This window comes from Brachycentrus maculatus, unplaced genomic scaffold, assembly GCF_059751285.1.
Source record: "Brachycentrus maculatus isolate JH-2025_06_01 unplaced genomic scaffold, ASM5975128v1 h1tg000097l, whole genome shotgun sequence".
Taxonomy (NCBI): domain Eukaryota; kingdom Metazoa; phylum Arthropoda; class Insecta; order Trichoptera; family Brachycentridae; genus Brachycentrus; species Brachycentrus maculatus.
Window position 1 is genome coordinate 695,815 of NW_028280851.1, and position 21,190 is coordinate 717,004.

The following is a 21,190-nucleotide window of genomic DNA, read 5'->3' on the forward strand; positions in this document are numbered from 1 at the left end:
CATACCTACCTAACACATTTACAGATTATTTTTAAAAATTATGGTTTTGAAATTTTTACATTAACGAATGGGTTTGAGGATAGGCCCAATGTTCAGTTCAAGAGCGTGGGTAGATGGTCTAACATTGTGTACCTCTGTGACGCCATAGAGAACACCTTTATACATAATGTTATTCTAGAAAATTTGCAAATTTGAATGGATCAGATGTTCTTGTTATTTAAAGTTATTTCTACAAATTATGCGTGGCGAAGGAGAATCTATAGATTTGCTATAAAACGTGGGCTGTTCAATTAATACGTAGACTGACGTCATAAAACGTTGTCGTGAGCCTCATTGCTTAGTCAGCTTTAGCCCATTGAGGTTCCAGAACTCGTGAGTTTTTGGCTAAACACTCGATCACTGTTCTTCACCACCTACCCTACTCACATGATATCATAGTCATTTACAGGGCTTACGACCTATCATGGACCAATAAAAGCAATCATTTTACATGTTACAGTCTGTTCACAGTTATTTTACCTCTAGTTTTTTTTAAATATTTATTTGGCAGTATAAATAATTAAAAAAAAAACTATTCATGTAAATTCATTTACATATATAATGGGATCATTCTCATGATGTGTTACTGTTGACTAATAAATTAATATGAAAAATCACAAGACTTTTGGTTACATTCTAATTGCAATCTGTAGAGAAGTAAGGGAGATTATTAAGGTTTAAACTTGAGATATTTTATATTTGTCATCCGGTCAGTTATGGGGCGTATTCCTTTATGCATCTCCAATAAAGAGTTGCAATAGTAGTAGTGTGGATTCGTTTCTGTGACGTCATTCGTTACCACCTTACGAAAACAAGGTTTTTACGAAGGCGAATTTTGCAAAAGAAAATAATGAATCAAAATATTTATTATCACTTCCTTTGTAGGTTGAATATGTTAAATTAGATATTCCTCCCGAGTGATAAAACCCCATTGCACTATTAACAGTCAGCGGAGGGCTGAACACCTTTCCTTTATGTGTTAACGATCAAGATAACATTGCCTTAATATGGTGCAGTGCCCTATGCACCATTGAGGTGAGAATAACCCTTATGGGTTTGAAGAAAATCGACATAAGTTGTTTCAAAAAGCTATCGTAGTTTGTGTCTGTCAAAACAATAAAGGAAAATCATAATATTATATCGGTGATAAAAATGTGACTTTTTTAATTGTTGAGTAATATATCCAAAATTAAACACGGTTATTCGATTGAATTCTGACGCGTGATACGTGACGCGTTTCGTCTTATTAAGACATTATCAAACACTGAGTGTTAATAAGACGAAACGCGTCACATATTATCATATACTGTATATGTAAATAAAAAAATAATTCAATCCAATAACCGTGTTTAATTTAGGATATATTACCCAACAATTCAATATGGAATTCTACCAACTGTCTGCAGTTATAATTAATCGACATTTTTTACAGGTTATTGAAATCATTGGAATGAGCTGGATGGAGTTTTTACATAATACTAACAAATTCATTAAATTAAAAAGCAAACAAATTCTTCCGAGTGAATTCAAAATAAACTTTTCTTAAGAATATTCAAAACAAATTCTTCTAAAGAATACTAAATACAAATTCTTCGATATAACAAACAAATTCTTGAAACATTCTAGCAAATCTTTCTCAAAACAACGTAACAACTTTATTTTGATAACACGCTTAGTTTAAAATTATAAATACAAAATATCGGCCTTGTTAGGGCAAATATTTTTGTATCAAGCTGTTCAAACACGTAATAATCGTGACAATGTATTATACAGTTGTGCCTCGACTTACGAAACACTCTACATAAGGACTTCTGGACATACGTACTTTTTGACACACAATTTTGAGCTCCTTTTACTAACATATCGTAGTCGTACAGTAGAAAGTGACCAACTAATAAAACGTAAAATGTTTCATGACGTAAAATCATTTAAGTCAGTTTTGCTTGGCAAGAAAATAAACATCAATGCAGTTTGTCATTTTTAACAAGTCAATATATTGTACTTAATATAAAATCCTTTGGGATTTTTTCAGGGAAATATTAAGCTAGTAAGATATAAAATATCCAATGATCACGTTTTTGTAAAAAATTATCACTTGGTCACTTTCTCCTGTATGACTACGATATTCGAGTTGTGAAACACAATATCTGCCGTACCTATGGATTGTATTTAAGAAAATTATTTGTCCTTCTCCATTGTGTAGTGGTAAGCATATTTGACTACTATGCTGGAGGTCCCGGGTTTGATTTATATTTAAATAAATATTAGCATTTTTTCACTCTATTATTTATTCAATACTACCCTGGACTGGTACCTGAAGCGGAGGGCTGGTCAGCTTTCCTTCATGTATTGACGATCAAGATAAAGCTGCGTTTATATGATGCAGTACCCTATGCACCATTGGGGTGCGAATAAGGGTTTGAAGATGAAATATTTATTTAACATTACCCTGGACTGATACCTGATGTCTAGGACTGGTCACCTTGCCTTAATATAATTAACGACCAAATTAACATTGAATCGATTTTATGCAGTGCCGTATGCACCATCGGTTGCAAATAAAGCTTAGTAGTAGCAGTAGTATGTCATATACACTAACTTTTATTTAAATTTCATACTATTTTCGTTAGCCTAAGCGACTCATCATCAAAAATAGGTATTAAATTGTGGTAGGGTGGGTTCGAACCTAGAAAACCTGACTCGAAAATTGCGACACTGACCCACGGGATCACAACCCGATACTTGTACCTGTGACCCAAACTGTACGCAAATATTTGCTTGCACGTGGAGCACGATGGGTTTCAAGGTACGAACCACGGTCATGAACGAATTAACTTCGTAAGTCGAGGTATCACTGTACCGAAATTTAGAAACGACTAATTATAAGCTAAAACAGTAATTCGAAAATACTTTTTATTTTTAAAAGTTAGGTAGGTACTTATATGTAATACATAATTTTTAAAATATATTTCTTTAACGTTATTTTATTGTTGAAAATGTCGCAAATGACAAAAAAATAATCTCTTTAACCTGATTTTAATTTTTTTTTTAATGATTCTCTTTTATCCGCCTACTCACCTAACTATGCATATTTCTCCGTGTCACGGTTTGAGTACCTATCCATCCCTGAAAAAGACAACGCATTCGTCGAAACCGGTTTGACAATAACACCAAAAAGAAATTCATTCAAACCCTCATCCGCACTCGATGGTGCATAGGGCACTGCATCATATAAAGGCAGTGTTATCTTGATCGTTGTTAACTCATGAAGGAAAGGTCCAGGGAAATATTGAATAAATATTATAATGAAAAAATCAATTATAAAGAACAAAAATTACAAATATTTATTTGACCCCCTGGGAATCGAACCCGTTACCTCCAGTACGGTAGCGAGCACGACTTAATAGTCGTGTAATCACTACGGAGGCGGACCAAAAATAAAGTGTTAATTTTTTTAAACCAGTTTAATTTTATTTTAAGTAGATTTTTATGTTTTTGTTTTAAACCCGGAAAAAAACAGGAAGTGCCTAGTTAAATATTTTGTAGATAGTATCCAATTTATGATTTCAATAAGCATTCATGGCGATACTAAAAGTGAATTTAATTGTTTCGCATGGTCAATCAACCGATATCGCAGAGTCTGCGAATGAAAAGATATAAAGATATCGCTCACTCCTTTCAAGAACGTCATAAATAAAAAAAAAAAGATTTTTCAGGAGAACGTTTTTAAAGTTTAAAAATATAATACAATGTATTAAAAATAAATATCGAGGCACTTATTGAACTTTTTACTGTGCAACAGTTCTTTTTAGGTTAAACCTCAAGGTTTTTTCTCCATTTGAAAAATATTTAGTAAGTATATTTAAAAAGAAAAATTAAACAATACCTTTTCTTAAAATGCAAAAACAACACTTTCTGCCCTGTAGCGGGTAAATATTAAGTTTAAAATATGCCGCTTATGCTGGGATATAGTACATTTTCTGGGCATTCCGAAAACATGCACAACTGAAAATTGACGATTTTTTATTTATGACGTTGTTGAAAGAAGTGAGCGATATGTACGAACTGCCTGCCTCAAATTGTAGATCTCACGGCACTGCACCATTCTTGGACCTTCGAAAAACAATGCAAACTTTCTTTTTTTATTTCATTGTAATTTTTTGCTTCTCCGAGCTAATTGTTCGTGTTTTCCTTTTCTCATTTCTCATCTCATTAGTCTGATAAGATTATTATTATTATTTCTTATTATTATTCCTCTTTAATACACCAAATTATTTGGAATTACTCTCACAAAACGCAATAAAGCACCTCCCAGCAAATCACAATTAACACTTACAGAAACTTACATAGATAAACTTACATACATACGGGTGGCGCAAAATTGATCACCCTATTGGAAAATGTTATAATTTTTGCAAATAGCATCGTACGTCAATCACATTTGATATTTGTAAACTAGACAGCTGCAGTATACAAACAAATTTATAAAAAGGGCACAAATGTATACCGATTCTAGCGGCAGTCACTTGACGGATATCATCTTTTCATAAAAAAAGTAAAAATCCAAATAAAGATTTTCATCGCTCTAAATATATTTTTTTTGATTATTTAAAAACTTCAAAAACGAAATTGGTTGATTAATTTTGCGCTACCTTGAATTTTATTGTACACTACAGTTGTATAGTTCATAAACGTCAAATATGATTGACGTACGACTTCGTTTACAAAAATTATAGCATCGATAGGGTGATTAATTTTGCGCCACAAGGACCAAAACACAGAAAAACATCAAACAAAACCTAACACATACCTATGTATTTTGATCAAAAAAACTTTGGTTATTATGCAATATTATGCAAGTTGTACAACCTGCTTCCATTTTCCATAAAGTCCTAAAAAAGAAACCAAGTATGAAAGAGTGGTGCACTGAAATCAGTTATAGCAAATAAAAACCTATCAGCGGAAGCTAAACTGGCAGTGCACAACGGAGTCCTGGTTCCAACTCTAATGTATGGAAGTGAAACATGGAGTTGGCAAAAGAAGGATGAAAGTAGACTGAATGCAGTCGAAATGCGATCTCTCAGAGAAGAATGTGTAACAAAACGATGTATGATAGATGTGCGAATAGTGAAATAAGGAAGGAATGCAAAGCTGAGATAAGCATTATCGATAAAATTAAGAAAGGTGTGTTGAGATGGTTTGGACATGTAGAACGAATGAGTGAGGAAAGAACGGTAAAACAAATTTATGAGGCGAATGTTAGCGGGAAAAGAAGCAGAGGAAGACCGAGAAAAACATGGCACGATCAGGTATGCCAAATACTTGAAAGTGGTCAGGTTAGGAGTCGTAACAATCGGCGGGTATGTATGAGGAGATGCATGAACGTGGAAGAGGCGAAGAATGTTTGCAAGGACAGAGTGGTGTGGCGCTCTATTCTCTCTGCCTACCCCTGCGGGGAAGCGGCGTGATGGTTAGTTAGTTAGTTAGTTAAGTATGAAAGAGCTATTCATAAATGGATAATGGAGGTGTGTCGATCTAAAATACATCGCATCTTTTTTTTGTTGTTGATAAACATGTATTACAAAAATTGTAATTGTTTAATAAATATATGACAAAATGTGCCTTCGGAACGCGAAAATTCAGTGAGAGCGCATTATTGTCATTTGAAATTATGTGTACGATTAAATATATCAATAAATAATTAATGATCAATGCACAACCCGGAGTTACGGGAAAATCAGTCAAATTGAGGGCGAATGATGCAAATTATGAGTGACGTAAATATTGTAAATTTTCATGTTAAATGTTTTAACATTGATTTTAATCAAACGCCATTTTTGAGTCTACTACACTGTATTTTATTCTTAAAACACTGTCACTAATTTATTTTCATATGATTTTTAACAATAAAATACAGTTTAGTAGACTCAAAAAATCAGTGTTTGATTTTAACATTTAATATATAAATTCAAATGGAGTTCTACATATTAAACGCCAAATCTATGAATAAACTGTCAATTTTATTGACCATTTGAAAAAATATATTTAAGAAGAATAACAGAAGCATAATTTTAATATTTATAAAGAAAACAATTGCCGTAATGATATATTAATCGTGGGAGTTTTATTTTACGAACAATACCCAAATTAATAAAATCATAATACATATTCTATATGTTCAGATAAAATTATGGGAAGATTTTCACTATTTTTTGTATTGTATTTTTAAAATTATCTGAACTGTAGACAATTTACTATTGTCTACAATAAAAAAAGGATCCAAAAACACAATAAAACGTGCATAAAATAACGTCGCATTTATTTTAAAAAAAAACAGATATTTTAATTTTTCTGGATTTTTTTACACACAATGGTATTTGCCCTGGGGCATTTGCGTGAAAATATCCAAAAATACAAATAAAAAAAATCAACGCTACCACATAAAAGATTCGTATTACAACAACATAATATCGTATCAAGGTTTTGGGCCTCACCATAGACCGCAACCTAAATTGGTCTAAACACGTTGACAACGTTTGCAAAAAAGCAGCTGGCATCACGAACAAACTCTTGAGAGCCGCCAAACCGACATGGGGAGCGTCACCGGAAGTTATGCAGCAAATATATATAGGCGCTGTAGAACCTCTGATAACATATGTCTCAAGCGTGTGGGTGGAAGCGGTTCGCAAGAAAGTCATCAGAAAGAAACTGGACTCCATGCAAAGACATATTGCTATCAGGTCATGCAAAGGATACAGGACAATCTCCCTTGTTTCAGCTCAGGTTTTAAGTGGATTTATGCCACTCGATCTGCCCTAATCCTCAGGGATTAGGGAGCTTGCTGAGGCATACGTAGTCAAGAAAAGCCTTATCTTGCAGGACCTGCCGGAAGACAGATTCTACCAGGGAGTCGGAGACTACTTCTCCCTCCCTCATCCAGCTGAACGACTTTCCATAGATCACGGGTACGATGACCAGACTCTACCTGGGACATTGCAGGAAGAGTTGAGGATCTTCACCGATGGTAGTCTCTTGAACGGCAAAGTAGGTGCAGCTTTTGTACCCTTCGATGGCGTGAGAGAGCTGCCTTCGAGGAAGTTGAAACTCGACGACTTCTGTTCTGTGTTCCAGGCGGAACTTTATGCGATCAAAGAAGCCTTGTTTTATGTTTTGAAAAAACCCCCCAACAGATGGAAGCAGATAACGATCCTGACAGACTGTAAATCTGGCGTCCACGCAATAGCGGACCGAAATTCGATCAACCCTATTGTCATGGACATCAGAACAGATATTCAAAAGTTAAGATGCAGACACCAGAATGTGTATATCGGCTGGATAAGGGGTCACTGCGGTATCCTAGGGAACGAAAAGGCGGATGAAAAGGCCCGGGAGGCAACACTCAAGAAGACTGCCCCTGACTATGCCAACTTCCCGCTAAGTTTTGCCAAAAGGAAAATTAGAAGCAGGACCCTCCAACTCTGGAACGATCGTTATTTGAACGAAACCACCGGAAAGGTAACCAAAATGTTCTTACCAACCATTTTCCATGCCTTTGATTTCAGGAGACTGCAGAAACCTGGCTTTGAGCTCACTCAAATCCTTACGGGTCACGGTGGGTTCATGAGCTACCTACATCGTTTCAAGATCTCCGAGATCGACAGCTGTACGTGTAATGATGAGACACCTCAAGATGTCCCTCACCTGTTGATGCTTTGCCCCCTTTTCAGCTTTGAAAGACAACAGCTGGAGGCGCGTTGCAGGAGCCTGGGTGAGGATCTATCCAACATCGAATCCGTGATAGTTCATAAGGAATTGTCACAAGAGGTAGTATCATACATGATAAAAATAGTGAAGGACATTGGTAACATAAACCAAAGTAGGACACAAAATGCCGAACCCTCTTCTAGTGGAATGGAAGGTCTGCTGATGACAGTCAACAGTCCGCCTTCTCCTGAGGAGTTTTACGTGGTTTCCTCCCAGCAATGAGCAAATGCAGAGAAGTTCCTATTTGACCCACACTAGATGATCCCTCCTGTTCCCAACACAGATTCAAATAAAAACATATTTAATTAGCTAGAAGAAACAAAAATCCACTAAATGATCTATAAACCTTGTACATAATAAGCAAGGTAAATAATAAATGCAATTCCCATCTAAAAAAAAAAAAAAAAAACATAATATCGAATGACAGAGGAAAGAACGGTAAAACAAATTAATGAGGCGAATGTATTTTGAAAAAGGAGCAGAGGAAGACCGAGAAAAACTTGGCACAATCAGGTTTGTCAAATATTTGAAAGCGGTCAGATTAGGAGTCGAAATAATCGGCGGGTATGTATGAGGAGATGCATGGAGGAGTTCCATTCCCTCTGCCTACTCCTGCGGGAAGCGGCGTGATGGTTAATTAGTTAGTTAGTTAGAATCAAGAGGAATATGAGCGGCCGTATAAATCCAAGAAATTTAATTTTAATTTAGTTTTATTCGTCCAATGGACCAATGCATAAGATGAACTTCAAAAGTATTCAAATGCCCGATCCTAAATCACTGTATGACGAATAGCCTTGAATCATTATTTTACCTGTTAAATAAACAAAACATGACACATGAGTTCTTGGAAAATGATGTAGTTGACATAACCACACCACACCTTGTATCCATCTAAGAACGTTTTTTCTTAAATGCATTTATCACCAATTATGAATAAAATACAAACTTGTTGTACGAGTATAACCAATCACTGTTACTTGATCTTATATTAGACTTACATTATGGAAAATTAAATAATATTTTCCTTTATTTTACCTTTTAACCAATTTTTATAGGTGGTTCCATTTCTTAAAGCAAGCAAATTTATTTTTATATTTATTTTATTTTTAAATGGTTTTTATTTGTCCGCCTCTGTAGTGTAATGGTCAGCACGCTCGGCTACCGTTCTGGAGGTCCCGGGTTCGATTCCCAGGGGGGTCAAATAAATATAAGTGATTTTTTCAATGTAATATTTATTCAATATTACCCTGGACTGGTACCTGAAACGGAGGACTGATCACCTTTCCTTCGAGTGTAAACGATCATGATAACACTGTGTTCATATGCAGCAGTGCCCTATGCACCATTGGGGTGCGGATAAGGGTTTTATTATTATATTATTATTATTTTATTGTAATATATTATCCGCATCATATATTTCTAAGTAGGTACACTGGATCGGATTAGTGGAGTGCTACCTTGAACGTTAATTACACGTTGTCAATATTCAGGTAGTGTATTGGAAAAGAAATAAATTTTTAACCGAAGCGACGAATTGGATTTTATTTTATATTTCGCAATCGAAATGCGTTGATTTATTCTTATTTTATCGCCTCCGTAGTGTGGTGGTTAGCGTGCTCGAATTCCGCGCAATCCAATTTACAGCATGTTCAAAATGTGTGATTTTTTAAACTAAGATTTTTAAAAATATTATCCGGTAAATAAAGCGCAGGACTGATCGTCTTGCCTCCATGTGATCAATGATGTAATGACGTAATGCCCTATGCACCTTTGAGTGCGGGTAAGGGTCATTAACATATTTGTGCGCATATTTACATGTACAATGCCTACATGAAAATATAAGTAATTGATTTGGAATTAACTTCGTTGAAATAAAAAATAAATACACACTTGTACTATGCCAAATTTGAGTTTACTTACACTTTTGAGAACTAAAGATGTTCATGAGAACATTGACGATAATAGGTGAAAATAGAAACTGTATTCTCATCTGTTCGGCTGTCCATACTTAAAACACGCGATATTTTTTTTGTAGTCCTTTTTTGCATTTTCGGACTAAGTAGAATCTACTTAGTCCAAAAATGCAAAAAAAAATAGTACAAAAAAATGTCCCTTACTGTTTTTTTTTTAATTTTGGACACCCGTGTTGCTGAGAACATCTGTAGTTCTGTAAACTAGTCGTGTTAATTAACTTAAAAGTGGTCTTATTATTTATATATGTAATTTTGAGTATTTTATTTTTATATGTCAATCGGTGTGTATGTATATCTTTCAAAAAGGTACGCTAAATAAAAAAATGTAATTGAAAAACTTTAGGTTGAATCCAAAAGTGCATGAGATATTATGTTCTACAATGTAGCGAGGTCATGTATTTAAATGGTCTCAAGATCAGTCTAAAAAAATGACAAGAAAAAAAGCTATCATCACGAACAGCAGCGGAAGCGTCCTCAGAAATAGTACAAAAAGCTGAATTTTGAACCCGCGAACCGCTCGCAGTTGCTCGACCAGTTTTTTGCCTATTCCGCCCAGTCCCGCCATTAAACCAAAACAAAAGGAAGTGGTCCGAATGTCACTTGAGCGAAATGGTAAAGCGAAAACTCGAGGCAAAATGGCGAGCCAGGCTGCTGGGGGGGCGTCCTCCCACACCGCCCCGCATACCGCGATACCACCTCCAGAACTATTCTCCGGCGGACTATACTTTATAAATAATAAAAAAAATCCGCATTCGCGTGTCGGTGCCGGGCTGCATGCTACGTCAGATAATATAATAATCGTCTCAGCGGTGAACTTTCGATCGTTCAGTGTTTCGTCCGCCATCCGAGCCGTTTTGGTAGTGATATCATACCATACCGGTCGCGGGTGCAGATCTCTCTTTTATTGCCTTCGAGGTGAGTTATATCGCCCGCCGCCCACTGACAGTTCGCGCTGCGCCGCTAGCGACACTCCTCGCCGTTCTGCGCTCCGTGCCGCGGGAACTCGAAATTTACACCGAAGTGTCGCTAAATAAGGAAATATCGCTATATTTGCGTAATTCATGATGAAATTTCAGTGCGTGAGAGTGTGTGTCGCGTTATAAGTGCTCGGAATTGAAAACTTGTGATAGTTACTGTACTTTTAAAATGTTTGTAAGTATAACTCTTATTTACTTAAAATTGAAGTAAAAAATGTATCGTATCTTCAAATAGTAGGTAAACATTTAGTAGGTAGGTACCTACCTATTTCCTATAACTTTAGTTTTCCAGGTGATTGGAGGCTAATAAACGCATCCCAAACATTGACGCAACCTATTATTATTATTTTCCATATCATTAATATGAAAGTGTGTTTTTTTAACAGTTTGCTTAGATATTTTTCACTTTGAAAAGTCAGATGTTTTTACATTTACAAAAATAAAATACTTTATCTGGATGGCATTTTTCGTCTTCTTAGATACATTGGCTTTTATAATAAAATTATAAAAAGTGTATAAATTAATAATAAAATTACTAAAAAAGGAATACATATATTAAAGAGTCACTTAGGTATATGGATTTCGCTACCCTACTGTGATATTCAGATATTTCCATTTGATATTTTTTACAATATCTTATAAATTATATGTTTACCTACCATTTTTTTGTGCAGCATATGATAGCTGTCTGAATAGTAAAAAAAGGAAAGAATGCAAGGCTGAGATAAGCATTATCGATAAAAACTATAGTATAAATTTGTGATCAGATGGTTTGGTCATGTGGAACGAATGAGCGAGGAAGTAACAGAGGAAGACTGGGCACTATCGAGTACTTCAAACACTTGAAAGTGGACAGGTCATAAGTCATGTATTGAGGAGGTGCATAAATGTGCAATATGCGAATAATGTTTGCAAAGATGGAATGGTACTACGTTCTATCACCTCTGCCGACTCCTGCGTGAAGCGGAGAGCTTGCTAGTTTTATTTTCAGGTAATGTACGGGAACATTTGATTTTTTACATTCTTACAAAGAATTCGCGGACCGTACATTGAGGACCTCTCACACTTTACGAACGCGTAGGTGTTGGTGTGTGTTTCTTTGTGTGATCGTAATTCGTTTGCATTATTAATGATTTGTTTCAAGTAAAGTATAGCGCGTGGGAGAGGAATAGTCATGGCCGAGGCTTTGTGGAGAAACATGCATAATTAAACGTAATATTACATGAAGATAATACGAGTACTATATTGATATTATGTGCGTACCTTTTTGACACTCGCTGAACTTCCAGGTTCGTAGCACGTCTTCGTTGTTCCGTTGTTTCTTTTAAAAATCCTTTTTTAGATGGGAATTGCTTTTATTATTTACCTTGCTTATTATGTACAAGGATTATAGATCATTCAGTGGATTTTATTTGAATCTGTTTTTATTTGAATCTATGTTGGGAACAGGAGGGATAATCTAGTGTGGGCCAATAAGGAACTTCTCAGCATTTGCTCATTGCTGGGAGGAAACCACGTTGCACTCCTCAGGAGAAGGCGGACTGTTGACTGTCATCAGCAAACCTTCCGTTCCACTAGAAGAGGGTTCGGCATTTTGTGCCCTAGCTTGGTTTGGGTTACCAATGTCCTTCACGATTTGAAAAAAGACCTGAAGTCAACTTAGAACTTCGTATTTGAGATCAATCGAATCTTTGTACACAATCACTAAGTTAAAATTTTTAAAAGTTAACGGGGCTTACGACCTGTAAATATTGCATTGGCTCGTAAATCATTACAGCATTATTGAAAATATTAATAAAAACGCTTTATAGAAATTTTGGGAAACAAATTATCTTATGGGTATCATTTGTGTTCTTCTCATTCCTGGCTCCATCCCAACTATCGTCTTTGCAGACTGTTGGAGTCAGTTCCCTCGTCCTCAGATTGTAGGTCCTTCTGTCATGGGCAACGTCGCCTAGGCCATGCCTTCGAATCATGTTTTCTTTCTACAGCATCCATGAATTCTTTGGTCTTTTTCTAGATATCTTTCGAGGAAGATCCATGGCAATTGCCTGGTTCACAATTTGATCGGGTTCTCTGCATCCTATGTGCCCATATCATCTCAATAACCTTTCCTCTACCTTACTATTGATGTATGTTACACCAGGCTCCCACGAATTCGTGAACTCTTTATTTTCTCTCTAAGGGACTCCAGCTGACCATCTAAGCATTCGTAATTCAACAGTTTCTAGTTGCCTAGAGTAGGTGTTATACCTACATTAACCAATTATGTATTAATCATAATTTTCTCTAAACTCAGGTAACATTTGACGTAATTTAATTTTTTTCTTAAAGCACTGTTATCTCTGCGTTATCACATGGGTTACAAAGCGACGGCAATTTACCGGGAAAATTATGATTTTTAATTGATTAGGGCAGTTTTTTTAACCTGATGTTTGCACTAAATACATCAGCACACACGTAGGTACTTATATTTGATCAAAGTTTGTTTAATGATCATCATAATAATATTTCACACTCCTTATTGAATGAGTAGGTAGGTAGGTACCCACACAATGTATCATATGATTAATAATTCAATGCATCAAAACAAATCACAGTGATGGGTTCCAAATAAAACATTATGACGTATTTAAAGCCCAGTATTTGATGAGTCGCAACTTATTTTTCTCTAAACCCAGGTAACATTTTAGGTATGAAGTTTTTTCTTAAAATACCGTTTTTGTGTTGAAAAAATAAATTTTTCTTCAAAATAATTATATGAATTATTTTGAAGGAGTTAAAAAAATATTTTTCCATACTTTTTGTGTATTTTAAAAACAAAAATAACCAATATACATTCTTTAAAAAAATCGGGCGTCGAAAGACGTGTTAGGTAACAAGAGGTCTTCGGTGGTTGGCCGGCGAATGAGTTCTGTCTTTGCGAATATCCCCTTAATATTATTCCACCGATTGTCTTATGTACGGGAGATATCGTGGGGATGACAATGAAGACCATAGACATCAACAAATAGAGCCGCCAATAATTTAGCAGTGTTACCAATATTAAAATAAGTCCATCGTTTCTGTGACGTCATTCATTACCAACTTACGAAAACAACGTATTTACAAAGGCGAATTTTCCACAAGAAAAAGATGAATGAAAATATTGATTATGTCGACTGTTATAAACACAAAACTAGTCTAATACAATCCTTTATAGGTTGAGTATGTTAAACTAGATATTCCTCTCGTCTGACAATGATCCATTGTATAAAAATTTTAATGAATTTTCATTAATTTATACAAGTATATGTATATATATATATACTACTACTACTACTACTACTACCATCACGCCGTTTCCCCGCAGGGGTAGGCAGAGAGGATGGAACGCCACACTCTTCTGTCCTGACATACACTCCTAGCCTCCTTCACATCCATACATCTAGTCATACATGCCCTCCGATTACGCAGACTTTTGACACCGCCAGATTTTAGGTTCTGATTGATCTGATCGTGCCAAGTCTTTTTCGGTCGTCCACGTTCTGTTTTCCCTCTCACATTCACATATATATATATATATATATATATATATATATATATATATATATATATATATATATATATATATATATATATATATATATATATATATATATATATATATATATATATATATAAATACAACAAGTATGTGTATATCTGCCTAATTACACGTATTTTTATACCTATAAAAAATATTATAAAATTTTCTCGGGTCACTGTTTGATACAAAACATTATTAGTAAGAGGTATTCATTCGTGTCATATGAATACTTGTTATAAATATATACAAAGTTTGTGTTCGATAAATATATAAAATCAGAACAATACGAGTATGTGTGGCTAATGAAAAAAAATATTTATAACAAATAATGTATACAGTAAGCTTGCTAAAATTAATAAACAATGTATGTAATGTATACGTTCGCCTCCGTAGTGTAATGGTCAGCACGCTCGGCTACCGTTCTGGAGGTCCCGGGTTCGATTCCCAGGGGGGGTAAAATAAATATAAGTGATTTTTTCACTGTACTATTTATTCAATATTACCCTGGACTGGTACCTGAACCGGAGGGCTGATCACCTTTCCTTCATGTGTAAACGATCAAAATAAAACTGCGTTTGTATTACGCAGTGCCCTATGCACCATTGGGGTGCGGATAAGGGTTTTATTATTATTTTATTATTATTATTGGATTTTTTTTCTTAAAATATGAAAAAAAAAATATATTTAACATAAAATATAACCTTCCAATAACTCTTTTATTTTCTAAACTATATATTTATTTCGAAGAAAAACTTATTTTTCCAACACAAAAACGGTGTTTTTAAAAGAAAAAAACGTAAAATTTTACCTGGATTTAAAGAACATTAAGTTGCTATTTAACGAATACTAGACCTTAATTTGAGAATACTCCTAGCTATGCGAAATAAAAAAAACTAACCCCTTATTAAATATAATAAATTATCATACGGATGTAATCATTGTGAATTTGGCTAACAGTTATAAAAATGTCTAACATATCGCGCGCTCAAAGACAAAGAACCTAAGTCAATTATTATTTTTCATAGATTAATTTACAATTTTATATCAGACATGGATTATTCACTCTTCGGATGATATATATCAACATTACAGGTGTTTCAACTTGACATAAAACATATCGTAGTAATACAGGAGAAAGTGACCTAGTGCATTTTTTACAAAAACGTGATCATTGACTATTTGATTTCTTACTAGCTTAATATTGACCTGAAAAAAATCCCAAAAGATTTTAAACTTGGAAGTATTAATATATTGACTTGTTAAAAATTACTAACCGCATTGATGTTTATTTTCTTGCCAAGCAAAAGTGACTTAAATGGCCCTCCTGAATATTTTACGTTTTGTTAGTTTGTTAGTTGGTCACTTTCTCCTGTACGACTACGATATATCGTTTTTGTATGAAAGAAGATGGAAGTCTGAACATCCAAGGGCTAACGACCTAAATGGGTGTAGGTAGATCTGAAATAGATCGCATTATTCGGCCATGTCGTATTTGATTGCGTGTTAAAAACAATTTTCTACCATATAGTTTTATAAATAAGTATCGTTTAAAAAATCTCAGTGAGCACACATGATTTCAATTGGTACTTACAAATTTTTAATGTATGTATGATGAAATATAAATAAATAAAGTATATTTGGTTGTGGTCCCGTGGTTAGTGTCGCGGACTCTTGAGTCAGGGTTTCTCGGTTCGAAACCACTCTACCACAATTTGATACCTACATATTTCTAATAATGACCCGCTTAGGCTCACAGAAATAGTATGAAAGTGTAGTGAAGTGAAGTATATTTGTTACCTGGTAAATAAAATAATAATACATAATTATTATACTACACAAAGACACGTGTTTAGTGATTATTTTTAAATAATTTTACTTTCCACAAATGTAAAATTAATATGATTTAATTCATGTAGACCGAATATTTTATTTTATATTTTACTTAATGTCTGTTAATTATTACTATTATTGTTTTTTTTGTTGCTTCTTTCTCCTCTTAAGTATGTATATCCTTCATTTATTGTTATAACAATGTATTTTGTTTGTTAGAGCTAAAATCTTAGGCTTAAAATCGGAAGCTTAGTAAAACAAAATTTAAAAAAATTAAAAAAGATACGTGTTTCGATGCACTCAATATCATTGTCAAACACCACCTGATACGGTATTATTTGTGATAATACTCAGTAAACGTTAAATTTTTAAAAGGAGATATTAAAAACACAGTGACTGAATCAATGAATGAAAATATATTATGTCTAAAATGAACAAGAAAAAACGTCGTCTTTAAAAATGGAAAATCTTGACTTGGTCCATTTCGCCTTCACGCCGACGACTTGTCGTCATTCGCTCTGTCGTAGGATGTAAAAAAATATACAAGGCGAAATTTTCAAACTGCCGCGTTGACTTAGTTTTTTTACGAATAATTATAAATATTTTATGTATACTAGATATGACTTGTGATAAAAGCAGGAACGGTTTTTGTATGAAACGTAATTTAGTTTTTTTTCACGTCGGTTTTTAGTTTTCTATTTAACTTCAAAATAGAAATCCACTTCGTCCAATAAGTTTTGTCATGTTTAAAGTAAAGTTAATGATGTTTTTATTTTTCTTCTCACCCTTATACGCACGCAATGGTGCACAGGGCACTCCATCATATCGACACAGTGTTATCTTGATCGTTAATTGCATGAAGGCGAGGCGATCAATTCTGCGTTTCTTGTACCAATTCCGGGTTATATTAAGACCCAGCATTCGTTAAGTCGCAACCTTAATTTTCTTCTAATCCAGGTAACATTTTCCGTAATTGATTTTTTTCTTTAAACACCGTTTTTGAATTGAAAAAGTAAGTTCTTCATCGAAATAATTATATGGTTTTCAATTATTGAAAGGTAAGGAGTAAAAAAATTAAGAATATTTTTTCTTTATATATTCTAAAAAACAAACAAAAATAACCAATATACATTCAATAAAAAAAATCGGGTGTGAATAGACATGTCGCTCACTCCTTTCAAGAACCTCATAAATCGAAAATCGACAATTTTCAGTTGTGCATGTTTTCGGAATGTCCAGAAAATGTACTATATCCCAGCAAAAGAGGCATATTTTTAACTTACTATTTACCCGCTACAGGGCAGAAAATGTTGTTTTTGCATTTTGAAGAAAAGGTATTGTTTAATAATTTTTTTAAATATATTAAATATTTTTCAAATGGAGAAAAAACCTTCTGGGTTAACTTAAAAAGATCTGTTAAACAGTAAAAAGTTCAATAAAAGTGGCTTGATATTTATTTTTAATACATTGTGTTATATTTTTAAACTTTAAAAAATTCTCCTGAAAAATCAAGTTTTTTAATTTATGACGTTCTTGAAAGGAGTCAGCGATGTGACCTCTCCGGTGGTCTCCGCTGGAATGAATGCGAATTAACGAATGCTGGGCCTTAAATAAATATAAGAGCAAAATCACAATTATTGGTTTTTACCTCCTGGGAATTGAACCCGAGACCTCCAGCACGGCAGTCAAACGCACCTACCACTACACTATGGAGGCGGAATGCTTTTATTGGTCCTATAAATAATTTGATTCAACAAAACAGGATTATTTTAAATGCTACACAAAGTCACTCATTTTATTTTATTATTGTACGAAATTAACTATTGTTTATGTATTATTGCAGAAGCTGTTGATTTGCAGTTTAGTGCTCGGATTTTTCATTCACCAGTGTGATGGGGGGTGAGTATTTTTTTAAATGTATACTATTACTAAGCAGTTTGATATTTCACATTTCTAACCAGGAGTTGACAAATAGTATTTTTTATGTACAGTGAAACCTGTATTTATCGTTTCTCGAATAATCGTTTTCCCGGATGTGTCGTTTATTTCTTCTATCCCGACTTGATTTCATACTAAACTAAATCGCATCAATCGTTTCTCTATTACCATTTACCGCATTTATCGTTCGAATTAAGCTGCACATTTGAAACATTTTGTCTGTTTTTTTACATTATTTCCAATTTTCTTACATTCAATGGCAACGTTTCTTACATTCAATGGAATAGAAACTATCGAAAGCTTGTGTAACGGATAACAGGAGAGGTCGATATTGATGAAAAGGAGCCGCTGCCTGTACCTGCATTTCCAGAAGCGTGCACACTCTTTGAAAGAAAACTTTCTACAACGCACATTCAATAACCAATGCTGAAAAAAAATACTATTTGCAAAGCTGAAAATATACTATTGACTTTCGAAAATAAAAAAGTTCAAAAACAAAAGTATTTTTTAAAATTCTATTAATAAATACATTTGCATCTGAAACATGTTTTCTTCTTAGAATTTTAGCTACAAATGGTTATGCAGATTGGGAGGAAGGTATCTTTACTCGGTCGTATCTATTTGCGTATTGACCTCTTAATCCCGCATTCATTGTTTTTCCGCATTCATAGTTTATTTTAATAGGTCCCTTTAAAAACGATAGATAGAGGTTTCACTGTATATTGTTTTTAAGTAGGCTGACATTTTGCATCCCTAACCAGGAGTTGAGAAAGAGTATTTTCGACAAAGAATAGTACATAAGTAGTAGTTCATCTTTGATGATAAATTGTCATTTGCAGCGCATATCAGTGAGATGGTAAACAAAGCATCTAATACTCTTGGTTTTGTGATTAGGGTAACAAGGGATTTTAAATCTATTGATGCATTGAAGTCCCTGTATGTTGCCTTAATTAGAAGTCAGTTGGAATACGGCTCCACAGTCTGGTCTCCTCATTATGCTATACACGCTGACAGCTGACAGTGTAGAGAGAGTACAACACAAGTTCCTTAGATACAGTAATTTTAAACTAAATATACCCATTGTTGAGTTAGATTATAATTGCATAATGAAGCGGCTTAAATTAATAAATCTTAGTGATAGAAGGGTAATTACTGATTTGGTCCTGTTATATAAAATTCTTAACAATTTTTTGGACAGCCCTGATCTCCTTAATCAAATAAAGCTTAGCGTGCGTCAAAGAGGTACTAGGCAAAAATCTGTATTCGCAGTATTTGTACATAATGCAAACTATGCCATGTTCTCTCCGATTCCGCGGCTTCACATGTTAGCCAATGCTTTTTAAAGTATGGATTTATTTAATATATTGTTGTTATCCTCTTTGAAATCTGTACTTTCTCAGCATTTCTTCTCCATGTTATAATGGATAAATTTAAACGTTGTGTTTCACTCTCTCTTGCTGCTCGCTGATAGTGTTTGAAGGAGACGTGTATTTACCAGCTCTTACTATTTGTTATTTTATTATGATTTTATAAGACTTTTTGTTTCTCTATTAGTGTATTCATTAGTGTATTTTTATATTAGATACTGTATATATGTATTATCTAAAAGGCTTTAGCCGTTCAATAAATAAATAAATAAATAAGTATATAATTATTAAGTAGGTCGACTTTTTACATTTCTAACCTGGAGTTGACAAATTTTACAAATTAGAGGGAAGAAGAGGGTAGAGCAGGATTGAGACCGATGAAGAAGAAAGAATTAATGTATCCGTTTTTTCAATCCTTCACATAGGACAACGGTATGACATAATGACATCACGTGTGACGTCATCGTAGATTTTAAAAAGCCATTTTAGAGATTACAATTTGCAGTGGTTAAAAGTTATCACATTGCGTAAACTTGCAATCTATTGGATGTTTCAAAAGATGACTTAAAAAATTGTATTTTTTAAAATAAAATTGTGAAAAAAGTCAAAAGTATGGGGTTGTAGTTCCATGGTTAATGTCGCAGACTCTCGAGTCAGAGTTTCTGGGTTCAAAAACCAGTCTACTACAATTTGACACCTATTTTTAATAATGAGCCGCTTAGGCTGACAGAAATAATATGAAATTGAAGTATTTTTGTGAATAATAAAAACACAAATATTTCTTTAATTTTTTAAAATTATAATTAAGAGGTTTCCCTCTAGTAGGCTGTGCTAGAACATATATTGTAGTATTTGAAAGCTGTCCCACTGCATTCCCAGATCTGATACAGAAGCATCTAGGCTTCTGACAGACCTTCTCTTGCAAAGCAATTATAGTTGTTGAACTAAGTCTGAAATTGATTGAATATGTGAAACAAAACAAAATTGTACCCCGATTTTACTGTGAATTTACATTTAAAAGCTTTTAATATCCCTGTCACTGCCAATCAAAATAAATACAAGTTATTAAATCCACCACCAAATTTTCTAAAATCACCCCAGTGTAGGCAGTGAAAGGGATTAGTAGTTAGTTCAGGTAGTCAACTAGATCCGATTCCGACTCGACGTTGGCCGGTACACAGACGCCCACACCCCCGACCAGCACAGCAGACAGACACGGAACAGTGAAAAGACATTTACAGAAAATGGTCAGTCAGAACAAATAGTATGTTAATCTTGATATTCCTCCTGAGTGATATGTCCATGGTGGGTGTTGTTTGCAGAGCCTTCACGATCCTGGCCGGCAAGGAGTTGCGGCCGCTGTCCGAGTACCGGGTGGCCGTCAGCAGGACGGCCGACACGATGGGGGCCCTGAACTTGGAGCTGGAAGGAAGGGGGTACAAGGAGGCTCAGCTCGCCACTCTGGAGCCCTTCTCTACCGCCATTGTCTCCTTCCAGGTATAGTAAAATACAACTTAGTAGACTCAAAAAAATCAGTGTTTGATTTAACATTTAATACATAAATTCAACTAAATATAACTAAATATTTTTTATATTACAAGGTGTAAAATTTGCAAATAAATAAATAGTAATTTTTTTTTTTGTAAATGCCCTGACTTCCATAATCTTCTTCATCTTTGATGAGACATTAAAAAATATTAAATAACTCCTATAATTGGAGATAATCCAGATTTG

At 34.3% G+C, this 21,190-nt stretch overlaps 1 protein-coding gene across 1 annotated transcript in view; it reads left to right on the plus strand.

The window, feature by feature from the left end:
- The first annotated feature begins 10,717 nt into the window (after positions 1–10,717).
- LOC148310381 (CD109 antigen-like) overlaps positions 10,718–21,190 on the plus strand; it is a 32,252-nt gene continuing 21,779 nt past the window's right edge. The window contains exons 1-3 of the mRNA XM_088258545.1: positions 10,718–10,928; positions 17,995–18,050; positions 20,779–20,953. Of these exons, the coding sequence (XP_088114671.1) occupies positions 10,923–10,928; positions 17,995–18,050; positions 20,779–20,953 (237 nt within the window). The 5' untranslated portion in view covers positions 10,718–10,922. The remainder of the gene's footprint in view (positions 10,929–17,994; positions 18,051–20,778; positions 20,954–21,190) is intronic.